Source organism: Phycodurus eques, chromosome 18 (assembly GCF_024500275.1).
Source record: "Phycodurus eques isolate BA_2022a chromosome 18, UOR_Pequ_1.1, whole genome shotgun sequence".
Classification (NCBI taxonomy): domain Eukaryota; kingdom Metazoa; phylum Chordata; class Actinopteri; order Syngnathiformes; family Syngnathidae; genus Phycodurus; species Phycodurus eques.
Genome location: NC_084542.1, coordinates 9,899,621 through 9,913,142, shown reverse-complemented (window position 1 = coordinate 9,913,142; position 13,522 = coordinate 9,899,621). Strand labels below are relative to the sequence as shown.

The following is a 13,522-nucleotide window of genomic DNA, read 5'->3' as shown; positions in this document are numbered from 1 at the left end:
ATATGTGTGCACATTTCCCTAGGGTGTGAGTGTTTGTGTGTTTTTCTAGTGTGTTTGTCCTCTATATGTGTGTGTGTGTGTGTGTCCTGTGGGAGAGCACTGGAGGGTGTGTGAGCGAGAAGATGTCAAGAGCTGCAAGTAACGGAGGAGTCTGAATGTGCCGTGTGTGCATGCGCGCTTGTGTTTGACAGCTCCCTAGCCGTCTGATCACAGTGCAACTATAATGAGTCAGAGGCTATGTGTCTCACACACAAACACACGCAAATACACTTAAATACACACCCACACACACCCACCCACGCACACACACACACACACACACCACACATGTATCCGCACACACGCACAGTGTCACTCATAACACGTTCACACCTACACAGCCATCTCCTTCGTTACTTCCAAGTGTGCAGCTTGCACCCATCAAGTATTCCCCCCCTTGCCACACACACACTCTTGGCACAATTGACAACTTTTTGGCAGATGCCAAATGTTGCTTTTGGCCACATTAGTGAGACAGGCTGACAGAAGTTCTCCCCTCTCTTACTGTGTGGCTGCTTGTTGACATTGCTCTTACTGGACAGCAAATAATTCTCATTCTATGCTGTACGTATAGAATTATGTAAACCGTGGTAGCGCATAAAAACTGTCCTTAAATTTACAGTTCTACTCACACAACTTTATCTTAAAGTGTGACCATAATCTGTTCAATTTCCAAATAAAAACAAAAACTCCTATTGACATCAAATATAATTTGAATGCTATGCATGTTGCCGGTTCTTCGCATGCTTGCTTGTTTTTTTTTGCTGGTACTCTGGCCTCCTTCCACATTCCTCAAAAGATGCATTTTAGGTTCTTTAAGGACTCTAAATTGTCGTTAGGTGTAAATGCTTGTCTATATGTACCCTGTGATTGGCTGGCGACCAGTCCAGTGTGTACCCCGCCACTTGCCCAAAGTCAGTTGAGATAGACAATTGATAGATGGATAATTTGTTGCCATAAAATCTTTAACTACTGACAATGTTTTAATTGTTGCCATACAAGTCGTATCAGAAGTAAACAAATCTAATGTTAATCTGTTAAAAACAATAACACCGACAGCTAGTGAAGCTAATGCCGGCTAATATCTTCACTCAGTGCATCTGACAAATGGGACATAAATACACAGCACCAGTCACAGAATATCCCAATCAAAGTCATTTGTACACATAAAGATTCAAGTCAAACTAATGCTAAATCAGGAACCGGAAACCTACAAGAATATACATAACAGTGCTAATAATAATAACAGCGCTGAACATCGCTTAACAGCGCTAACACTTCTGCTCAGTCATCTACATGGCTCCAGGCGATCATCTCAACTTTTCATGGCACTGAAACATTCAGAGACACTTGGCAATCTGCTTACTTCACAGTAACTTCTAGGGGATATTCTTCTTCTCTTACCACTCCCTTACTACCTTCAGTGACGCAAACAGCCACAAAAATGCCGAAGAAGAAAGCATTCTCAGGGTATTGCGTCAATCGCAACACGACTGTTCTGCCGTCCAGTTGCAATTGATTAATTGCCCTGAGAATGAAATGACTTGGATGGATGAGAATATTCACAGGAAAGAAGAAAGCAAAACACCCTAATCCTTTCAATGCTTACTCGCGAGATTTGATGAGGTCTTTCAAGATACATTTGGCGGTATTGTGTAACGTTGTAGATGACAGGTATTTCGCTTTTATCATTCAGTTATTACGATTAAAGTTGAGTGGAAACTTTTTCAATGTGACTTTAATGCTTGTTTGGAGATTTCCCATACTATAGTAACCACCGCATATGCTAGCTATATCTTGACAGTGTGCTCTTGTCAGAAAAGGGAAAGTTTCAGTGTGTACCTTTCTTTGTGACATGTTGAAGCTTCTGTAGACTGCACCAACCCACCACGATCACCAATACCACCTGTTCTTACCACAACGCACTATAATCACATGGCTCTCCCTGCATATCTCTTGAACTTAATTAAATGAATTCAATCAATCCCACCCACAGGTCACTTACAGTACATCTAAAACAATAATTCAATGAGGTACCAAACCAGAGAACCAAAAAAAAAAATTTTTTTTATAAAGATAATTTCGCTTTTGATTGATGCTATCCGAGGGGTGTTCATTTAACATTTCATTTAAGTTTTTATTGTGGTTGTAGTTGTGTATAACTGGACTGCATCATGCTGAGAGTGTTTTCTAATGCCAGCCAACTGACAAAAATTACAAGATTGTAGGGGGGATTTAAAGTCGAGTACAGTAGATGTGTGTGTGTGTTTTCTGGCGACTGTCCTTTTCCCTCTTACCAATCTGTTACCCAAGAAGCCTTTCACCTCTGTCACTGTAACAGACTTTATCCACCTTTAATGTTTGCCTTGTTTCATTCATTTGTTCCACATCACTATTTATCCATCTTTCCCTCGTATAGATCCACACTTCTTTAATCAATGGTCGTCCCAGTGCGGATGACCCTTCCCCGACCCTGCTGAACTTCACCTCAGCACGCTACATCAGACTGGTCTTTCAGAGGATCAGAACGCTCAATGCAGACCTCATGACGCTGACACTGCATGACCCCAAAGATATCGATCCCATTGTGACAAGACGGGTAAGGCTGACGATACATCTTGTTTCATCCCTCTCATGTGGGCACATATATCTGTCAATCTGGAAAGGGATTTTAAGTTGTAACGACGGTTCTAATGAAACTTTATGATAGTATATTTCAATATATCTTACCAGCAATTTTTATTTTTCAATGTAGGGAAATATAAAGCCATTAAAGAAATTAGATTTTCTGTCCATTAACTCAGAAGTCCGTTGGTTCCGGGTCCGTTCAATCGAGGTTCCACTGTATTGGTTAGTGTATTGTTTTAATCGTGCTAAATACTAATTTGCTGCGGTAACAAGCTTATGAGCTCAAGAGATTGACTGTTTGTATAAGACTTGCACTTCTGTTCTATATATTGGTTGAAACATATAATGTTTATTCTGTATTCGTGTTTTATTTATTGATAATTCACTCAGGAGCGAAGAGCTGTTGAATACAGCCCCCAGCCCCGCTATTTATGGGGGAAAGGGACCGGGCCGGACCGCAAATAGTGAAAATCCAAATTGCATTGCACATTTTTTGTTTTGTTTTTTTACCCCAAAAATTATTGAATAAGTGGGGATAAACCTCCAATAAGCGCTTTTGGGGTTGGTTCCCCCCTAAACAAAAAGAATAAAGAAAAGAAAAAATCCCAGAACCGCGGGTATTCGGGGGTTCCACTGTGCACCAACATGTACGTAACTTTCTGCATGCAAAATGAAATTGTAATGACGGACATACTCTCCTCCAGAATTATTCGAACCGTGAGGCCAATTCATTTATATTTCACCATGGACTGATCACATTTGAATTTAACTTCTAAAGACATAGCAACATATTTCCAGGTATTGATCTTCGAGCACTTTTTGTCCAAATCCACCCATTTGTCATGTGAGCAAAAATCTTCGAACATGTGATAGTCAGATGTGTTTTGTTGCCTGATGTGCCTTATTACATGAATTTGTTTCAAACAATAAATAGCGCTTAATGTCTATGTATATACATTGCCGTGAAAAAGTATTGGCCCCCTTCTCAAATTGTTATGTTTTTGCATGATTTCCCCACTTTAATGTTTAAGATAATCAAACAAATGTAAATATCAGACAAATATAATATATTTGTATTTTGATGTCAAACACAAATGTTTTCAGTCTACAGAAAAAGTAAAGAAGTTGGCCTCCCTGATCCACTACTTTAGGAAGGGAGTGTAGGGTCATGTGATGTCAAGCCAATGAATCTCAATTCCAAACACAAGTTATAAGGTGGTCCTGATTGCTCCACAAATATTTTAAATGACGGTGGCCGACTGGTTAGAGCGTCAGCCTCACAGTTCTGAGGTGCGGGGTTCAATCCCCGTCCCCTCCTGTGTGGAGTTTGCATGTTCTCCCCGTGCCTGCGTGGGTTTCCTCCGGGCACTCCGGTTTCCTCCCACATCCCAAAAACATGCATGGTAGGTTAATTGACAACTCTAAATTGCCCGCAGGTGTGAATGTGAGTGCAAATGGTTGTTTGTTTGTATGTGCCCTGCGATTGGCTGGCAACCAATTCAGGGTGTACCCTGCCTCCTGCCCGATGATAGCTGGGATAGGCTCCAGCACGCCCGCGACCCTAGTGAGGAGAAGCGGCTCAGAAAATGGATGGATGGACTTTCGTAAGCCAGAATGACTCACAAAGCAATGACGAGAGGCTATTGTTTTCATTAAAGGTGCTACTTCAAGGTAAATTATTTTTACGTATTGTTACTTTAAAGGTGGGATGTCATCACATCAATTTGTCTGCACACTCATGAATGTGCTCATGTTGTTCCTCCTCAGTACTACTACTCCATTAAGGATATTTCGGTCGGAGGGATGTGCATCTGTTATGGTCATGCAAAGGCCTGTCCACTCAACAGTGTTACCAAGGTAAAACCACTGAACTCCCTCATATGCATGTCAAGATAACATAGCTTCTTATAATAACATGTTTAAAAAAAAATCAAGTAGCCTCAAGCTTTGAGCTTGTTACGTGCCGGCATGATATCAAACCTTTTCCTACAGGGGACACAGGTGTTGTCTGGCTTGTCAGTTCAAACAGTCGAGTGTTTGATAGCAGACACCTGATCTTTCATGCTTTTTCTCACACATTCGTGGCCTCTTGTCCTGCACATGTCCTCAGGCTGAAACAAGCCTTACCCCGATGCGACAATTGTGTTTCTCTCTTAAACTGATGATGTCATTGAATTAAGTGATGTCATTTGTGTATGGTGTGCCAGCTCTTTTGTAGATTTTTTCAGATCTTTCCACCACAATCTACATATATCCCCAAGTCAAAGGGGGGGGGGAAATATGCGTATTTAAATATTATGCATTGGTCCATCATTAATTATGATTCATTTATACATACATTGGAATATATTAATTTCCTTCACAGAATGCATAATTTATCTATCGCTACACAGATTATAGTTATTGGAGAATATTTCAATACTTTTAAAATTATTTAATTATCACTATAGAGAGTGATGTGTTGATTTAATAGCCAGCTTTAGGTTTGCTCATTCCATCATTTAATTTCACATACCGTTTTGAGTTGGACTTGGTCCCACCTCTGCTGCTAAAGTCACAGCTATGTGAAGCACTACGATACCAATGGTCCATATTTCATTATTTGTTTTCATATTCACATTTATTTAGTTTTTTTGCTTACTGGCAAAGGAAACATATTATGTTTCACCTAGAATACAGTTAGTTACCAAGTTGGGTCCCCAGCCAAAATAAGCGCTTAACAAAACATGATCATGATAATGATGATGATCATAATCATCATACACAATGTCTAAGAGGCTTTCAGGTTTGGATGGATTTCCAAAATACTGTTTGTCTTGAATCAGATGGCAGCAATTTCTCCCAATATTCTTCCAAACAACAACATGCTTATCCCTCCATTGTGGCAAAAAATAAATACAAATAAATACAGTATTTTATTTTCTTTCCTAAAAAAACGAATGTGAACATGAACATAAAAACCTTGGTCAAAACAGTATATATAATCTACAATATGGCTTGTTTATTCAGTACAATATATTGGCTCTTCTACACGGTCACCCGTCCTTGTGGTTAAATCCTGGGCAGATGTTCAGAGGGCAGATACGATGGAGACCTGTGAGCTGATTTGTTACTGATTGTCCACAGAACATCTGTTAGGATGCGTACTCAGCACAAAAGCCGCATGGAGCCAAGAGCTGGAGCATTTTGTATCAGATAAAAGCCGGTGGGAAACTGACTCGTGCCAAAATAACCAAACTTGGCCCGTGATGCGCTATTGTACTCTGTTCAATCTGGCAGCCTCTCCTCATCAACCAATTTACAGAAAGTACTAAATTGAATTACTAAGCCTCTAAATTGGCAGATGTCTTCTATTGGAGTATTGTGCTCCAACTGTGTTATGATTTCTTTTCTCTCAGGAAGGTGGTAGTGAACCCATTTGTTACCAGCTGATAATGTGGGAAGGGAAACAAGATCCTTTTATTGCACTCCCTTGTGAATACATTGTTTGATAGGCCACTTACAAATTCTGGTAATTACCTTTTGCAGCCATCTATTTGAACATTGAATTGATTGTTGTTCAGCCACATGAAGCCACATTTCCTTCACTGTTTTCTTAACAACTGAATATCACATATATGATTATGGAGAAACGCAACCTCAAAGGTTAGACAAAAGGTCTTTACTGCATGTTTGAGTTATTTGATGCTGGATGTTATACTGTATTTATTTACTTTGACTTTAAATATACAGAAGACAACATATTCTGACATCCTTAGGCGTTTGATAGATTCAGGTAGCTACTCTGAAATGTAAAGATATTTCATTTAACTTTGGAACAACCATGTCGCAGGCAGAAATTCTTGCAATTAACCCATGTTTGGTTCTGTCTGATTAACATTCTTTAATATCTGTGTGTCCATGCAGAAGTTTAGCTGTGAATGTGAACACAACACATGCGGAGAGAGTTGCGATCGTTGTTGCCCTGGTTACCACCAACAAGCATGGATGGCTGGAACTTTCGTCACTCGACACGTTTGTGAGCGTAAGTTGGTGCACCACATGAAAAAGCAAGCAAGCAAACAAACAAACAAACAAACAAACAAGCAAAGAAAGTTAAAGTCTAAAGAACTGTGCCTTTAGTATAATTCTGAAATGGACATTATTTTTCAGTTTCAGTTTCAGTTTTCAAGCTATTCATTGGTGTGAACTATAGAAACAAGATAATGCCTCAAGTGTGTTCGTTCAGCTGTTATATCTGCCCAAAGCGGCTACTTTAATGAGTCAAAGGTTCAGAATACATTTTTGTTTGTAGATTGATTCCATGATATCTTTTGTAACTTGAATAGTCTATTTGGTCTGTGCTTTCATTTCAGGGTAAAATGAGAAATTTCAATTTAAAAAAAGGTGCAAAAATTGGGGTGTTCTAAAACCTCTGACCGGTAGTGTACATAGGTTTTTTTTTTTTTTTTTTTTAATGATATGACAAAAAAATATACCGCAACCCCAAGTGACAGATTGCAGATCCCTGGGAATCCAGGGAACACAGTTTGAAAGCCACTGGTATGTAACAAAAAGGTATTACAACTAAACAATCACATTCCAATGGTAAGGGCAGCACAGATTAATCTGTAAACTGTATTTTAATGACATTGACTCTGTAGTTAAAATGTTGTGAAATTGAATAAATATATATGTTGAGATTTCAAATTATGTTACAAAGACAAAATAATTTATCCAAGTGCAACTTACCTATTCGTGTGTTATGATTAGGATAGTCTACAAGTAGGCAACGTGAAGAGGGAAATTGCTGCCCATAAATGTGGCTTAATAATAGAATATTGTGATGAAAAAAAGTTTCTGTTGTTTCTTCCATGATATAACTTTTCACAAGTAAGCCCAAATCCCTCTGACACAACAACACTGAGGCAACAAATGATCATTAGAAGAGTCCAACTTAACAATGGCTGATCACAACATTAAAGGAAACAACATGGCATGAGTCAAGTGCATTGTCACCACCTTTAAAAAAACCCTTGTTAGAAGTGATCAAAAGCTGGGGGTGGACAAGCTGTTGAATGGCAACCCACGAAAATGCTGACGTCCAGGCGATGTGGTTGCCAGATGTAATACTTTGCAAAGCCTGGCAAGGTCTTCTCACAGCGGTAGCAGTGCCAACCGCGAGATCAAACCCAGAGCGTGGCCCTTTATCGATCTTAAGATCAAACCAGCCGTTGTCTTCCTCCCTGCTATTATTCCATCAGGCTGATGTGTGACACTGATGAGTGCTGTAGGTCTCATTGATTATGCATAAACAGTGGGAGGAGGCTGCGAGCCAGCTAATCATAGGACTGTGATATTTGCATTAATGTATAAGCCAACCACACATGGATGTGCATGGGTGAAGAGAGTGTGGGATTCGAGGGCCAAATCCTTGGGCAATAAATTGCTTTTCTAATGTAGATGATTAGATGCTGCACATTTGCATTCTTTTCAAGACATTTGACACGCTTAGCAGTTGTTTTGTATGCATCCATTTTTTTGCTTGCTTTGCTTTTTTTCTCTTTCTACTTGTGGTTTTTCGCCCATATTACAGTTCCAGAGGGACTGCTAGTTGCTATACTAATATCAAGCACTTTAATGAAAGATACCTACATGTCAATCAGCTGCATTCCTTACGTCCATCCACCTATTTTCTGTAGCGCTTGTCCTTATTGGGGTTGTGGCTGACCTGGAGCCTATCCCAATTAACATTGGGCACACCCTGGACTGGTCGCCAGCCAATTGCAATGCGTGAAACAGGTCAAACAGCACCCTCAAGATTACACAGTGATAAAATTTGTTATCTTAAAAAGTATCACATTTACATTTCATTCCACATACTCAGCGAAGACACACACAAACACAGAAGACAGTCACTAAATATGTGACTGAATTAAGGACGTCACAAGGAGAACATGAGGTGCTAAATGCGACCTAGTTAGCAGGCTATAAAACAAAACAGTTTTCTTATTTACATGAAAAATAGCTGTGAGCACATTAACAGACAGGAGATTGTATATTGGCAGAAACCGACATCTCCAAAAGTGAGTGTCATTAAATAGCAAAAGACTGTGATCATTTGCAGCAAGCATCCTTTTTACACAACTTACCGTCAGTGACATAGTTTGTGGAGAACCACTATGTGGAATTCAGCTTCCACTATAAAATACAAGACACAATTAAAAAATCCTCCTCACATGCTGTATGTAATGCCTAAAGCAAAAAAAACAACCACAAAAAAAAACATGCAACCCAGAGAAATGAAACAGGGGTTGATGACTCTGAAACAAATGAATCGTGTTAATAGGCTGATGTATGATGGGGAGTTCAGCAGTGTGCAACCAATTGCTGTATGACCAAACCCCCCTCTGTCCTTGCTTTTAGAGTGTAACTGCCATGGGAAGGCTGAGGAATGCTACTTTAATCAGACTGTAGCAGACCTATCGCTCAGCCTGGACCTCCACGGCCAATACCGAGGGGGTGGAGTGTGTATTTCATGCCGTGGCAACACAGATGGTATCAACTGTCAGAGTTGTGTTCCCGGCTACTACAGACCTGCTGGAGTAGGTTGCTTCTAGTGGAATTCACCATTCGAGTATATGAGAAAGAGTCAATGAGTAAATGTTAAATATTGGTCTTTGTCTCCTGTCAAGGTGAACGCTGAGGAGGAAAGCCCCTGCATCCCTTGCTCATGTGACTCACATGGTTCTCATGGCCAGTCCTGTGTTGAGGACTCAAGCCGGGCGACACCTTGTATGCAATAATACTTACTCTCTCTCGTCTGTCTTTAGATATTGTTCGTTTCCAATGAAAACCATGTATGTGTACATTGCAATTACATTCAACACAATCCATTCCGGTGTAGTGGTTAACCTCTGATACAGTTGGATTTTGAAACGGTTGTAGGAAATAATTTCCTCAAATAGAGGCTGTCCTAATAGAAGCTGAGCCCTAATCAGACACCGGGGGCATTATTCACATAATACAAATGGACACCTTCTGTTTTCCATTAGGAAACAAAAACAAGTAGTAATTATCTCAGTTCATAGGCACATATTGTTTTATATATTAAAAAAAATGCCCATAGACTAAAGCTGTTCCAGCCCAGATATCACAAAACCTTTATTCATTGTACAGATGGTGATGAATACATCATTTCATATTCTTAATGGCCATACCAGAGTACACATTGGTTAAATAAGACATACCGGTACCTCAAATATAGGTGTAGGGTCCACTGTATGTCTGTCTAGCACATTTTATTCCTATTTTTTTTATGATTAATTTATATTCTTTTATTCTTGTCTATGTTGTGGATGTGCAGTACTTGTTGAAAACATGTCAAGTGAAATAAGTGAACATGTTTCTATTGGATGTTAACATACAGTCTTCCAGAAAATAGAAAATATGAACATTCATTACATGATAACTCCAAATTATCACAAACTGGACTTGCATGAGTTTCATTATACATCGACAGTATCAATCATTTTCCATGTATTTTCTTTAAATACTTTTTCCATACTTTTTCTAATTCCAAATTATGATATGACATGCATTCTTTTCCTTCATGGGATTTCTTGAACTATTTATACTTATTACGTTATTTGCGCTATTAACTTCGCCAACAAAGTTATGTTTATATCTCTGTTTGTTACAGTAGTTTTAAGGGATTACTCAAAAATGACTTAACAGATTGCTAATAGTGCAAATTCAATCATTGTTGGTTGAACTCATCAAAAAAATGACATTTTAGGACTTTTTTTTTAAAAAACAAAATGCGGTACAATTTGGCTGAATTGGGCTGAATTAGTATTTTTTTTGGCTTTAGCAGATTTTTTTAACATGACTGATATACCCTAATACCTTTTTTAAGTTGCAGACACTTCAAACAGAGAACCCTTTACCCTTACACACTTGTGTGTTTGTGTGTGTGCGTGCGTGCCTGCGTGTGTTTGACTGACAGCTCAGCCACCAGGGTCATGCCGTTGTAAGGAAGGTTTTGGCGGTCTGCGATGTGACAGGTAACACACACACATACATACACACACAGAGACACTCACATATTGTGACAGGTGAGCTGAACCTTTCAGCTGTTGTCTGTTCCAATTAGTGTTTGAAAATTGCTTTAAAAGTTTTCATTAAAACTATTTATTAATTATTAGTTATTTACCAATATGCTGTAGTTGAGATGACCTTTTAAGCCCACTAAATAGATGCTGCATTTGATTTTAATTTTGTTCACTTATATCGTCTTTTCATTGCCTTGTTTCCGTCACTGCATGTTGTAGCATTATTTCGCTCATGCGGTGACTTCCCAGGCGTAATTATTCAAATTTATTCTGTCGTCTTAAATCAGATAATCTTTTTTCCTATAAACCAGTCAGCCCACAATTAAGGCGAGTAAAAAAGGCAGCGTAGTCAACTCATTTTTAATGGGCAAGTCTCTGTTGCCAGTTAATTATGTGCAATGTTTCCTCTGAGATGCGTGTTACACATGCATGCATGCTTACCTGCTTTGCAAAGTCAGCTGTTTGTTCTACACCAGAAGTCCTGTAACAACTCTGCTTTTGAGTGGGGGCCACTATCAGGAGGATTGACCCTGTGATCTACCGGCTATGGAGTCCTTTTTTAATACTCATCACCTTCATCTTTTGTGTTATTAAATCCATTTGTCTTTAGGTGTGCAATTGGTTATATGGGCTACCCAGACTGTCAGCCATGTAACTGCAGCATCGAGGGAAGCAGCAACAGTGACCCGTGTACTTCACCCTGCATGTGCAAGGTCAGCAAACACACACCCACACCCACAAATAATAACTATCAAGACCATTTATTGCAGTTATGTTATGTTATGTTATTTTTCTGTTGGACAATGTAGCACAATAAAAACATAAAGAAGTCATGGAAGGCAAGTAGGGTGTCATTTCTTTTCTGTTTATGTATTAAAAACTGAGGGATGATTTTTTTTTTTTATACACAGTAAATGGTTACATTTTTCATCTTTGATTCTATTAAGAACCTTCTATCAGTCAGCCTGAACATCCATATAGCAGACAATATGGTTAACCTATGATGAAACAATATTTCCAATAGGGTGAGAAACGCAGCTTTAAAACATGAAAGCGTTTTCTTTTTACTTGGGATGGGATTTTCACTGGTAGTGTAGTGGCATATGCTCCTTTCTGCCTTTTGTATAGATGGTGGGGGTTCCATGTGCCCCAATACCCAGAGGCTGTCACTCCCAAGCACAGATAAAAAAATAAATGAAGAAATAAAAATGTTAAAAATAAAAATGTGTGTGGTTTAAAAATTGCGTGGTAGGTTGATTGAAGACTCTAAATTGCCTGTAGGTGTGAATGTGAGCGCGAATGTTTTTTTTTTGTTTACATGTGCCCTGCGATTGGCTGGCGACCAGTTCGGGGATTACCCCGCCTTTTGCCCGAAAATAGCTGGGATAGGCTCCATCCAGCACGCCCACGACCCTAGTGAGGATAAGAAGTATAGAAAATGGATGGATGTATCTCTCAAAATGATTTTCTGATTTGAGCTTGTGATTTGTTATGCATACGTACAGTCAAAAGTTGACTATATGCCTATCAATAGAATAGTGGGATGAGTCGCTTATGCCCTACAGTAAATAGATGGATGGCTGGTAAAATTTAGCTTCTTCCTCTTGTGGCTAAAATGAGGATTAAAAGTCGATTTTGTCCTTGACTAAAACATCTTCCATCAAAACAGTAACATAAAGTATGGATGAATGGCCTTATAAATATCTTTCCCTGTGCTCACAGGGAACATTGTCTCATTGTCTTTCTTCTTTTTCCAACAGGAGAATGTGGAGGGAGAGAATTGTGGCCGCTGCAAACTGGGCTTCTTCAATCTCCAGCGTGACAATCTGCGTGGCTGCGAGAAATGCTCTTGTATGGGCGTAGCGAGCCAGTGCTCTGCCTCCATGTGGGTTTATCAGAATGTAAGAAATGACACACAAACTATGATTAGGATTATCTGCCTTTCTGGCTTTCACAAGTAAACATTGTTCAATACTGAGGGGGAGGCGAAAGAATCCGCAGCGGGTATTTAACTGCAGTTCAGTCTTTGTACGATCCAAGTGCAGACACAGACAGCTGCTAAGTTAGATAAGTGAGGTTATTATTACAGTGGAAAGGCAGATTGGAACATAAAGGAAGAGAGAGGAACTGGAGACAGGGATGAAGCCATTTTCACTCAAATCAGTTGAGTTTTGCTGGCTGTTTTTTTTTTTTTTGCATTGTATTGCCCAAAACACTGCATGTTTTGGGCAATACATTTATCGCATACAGTATGAAAACCAAGGTGAATGCCAACCGTCCACCACTTAACGGTTATACGACGAGCCCAGGAAAACACCTGATCAAAACTCATCCAGGTATTGGATGACAATGGCCTCCATTTTGTTTTTAACTCCAAATATTGGAAAGCGTAAATTGAGGGTGAGTGTGTAACTGAAGAGAGAAATGAGGAAAGTGGAGACAGGATAAAAGAAGATGAGAGAGGGGAAGAGAGGTGAAAAGAGGAAAACAGTTTTTGACTGACAGGCGGGGGATGGGACGAGGGGACGTTGACAGAATGACAGCTTTGATTTAGACACTGATAGGGTGTGCGTGTGTGCGTGCGTGTGTTCAAAAGGGTAAGCCAAGGTCAGGTTAATCGCATGACAGATGTGTGTCTGAGGTGTTCCTCACACACACACACACACACACACACACACACACACACACACACACACACACTGACAGGCTGACGTGTGACAGAATCTTAAAACATAATTTGAGTTCAATACAGCACTTGTAAA

General features: G+C 39.5%; 1 protein-coding gene across 5 annotated transcripts in view; it reads left to right on the top strand.

Moving 5' to 3' along the window:
* The window catches only part of lama2 (laminin, alpha 2), a 159,554-nt gene that overhangs the window by 38,653 nt on the left and 107,379 nt on the right, over nt 1–13,522 (top strand). For all 5 annotated transcript variants that reach the window (XM_061704863.1, XM_061704862.1, XM_061704860.1 and 2 more), the window contains exons 6-13: nt 2,459–2,638; nt 4,435–4,524; nt 6,574–6,691; nt 9,073–9,251; nt 9,342–9,441; nt 10,655–10,712; nt 11,371–11,473; nt 12,521–12,661. In XM_061704863.1, the coding sequence (XP_061560847.1) occupies nt 2,459–2,638; nt 4,435–4,524; nt 6,574–6,691; nt 9,073–9,251; nt 9,342–9,441; nt 10,655–10,712; nt 11,371–11,473; nt 12,521–12,661 (969 nt within the window). The remainder of the gene's footprint in view (nt 1–2,458; nt 2,639–4,434; nt 4,525–6,573; nt 6,692–9,072; nt 9,252–9,341; nt 9,442–10,654; nt 10,713–11,370; nt 11,474–12,520; nt 12,662–13,522) is intronic.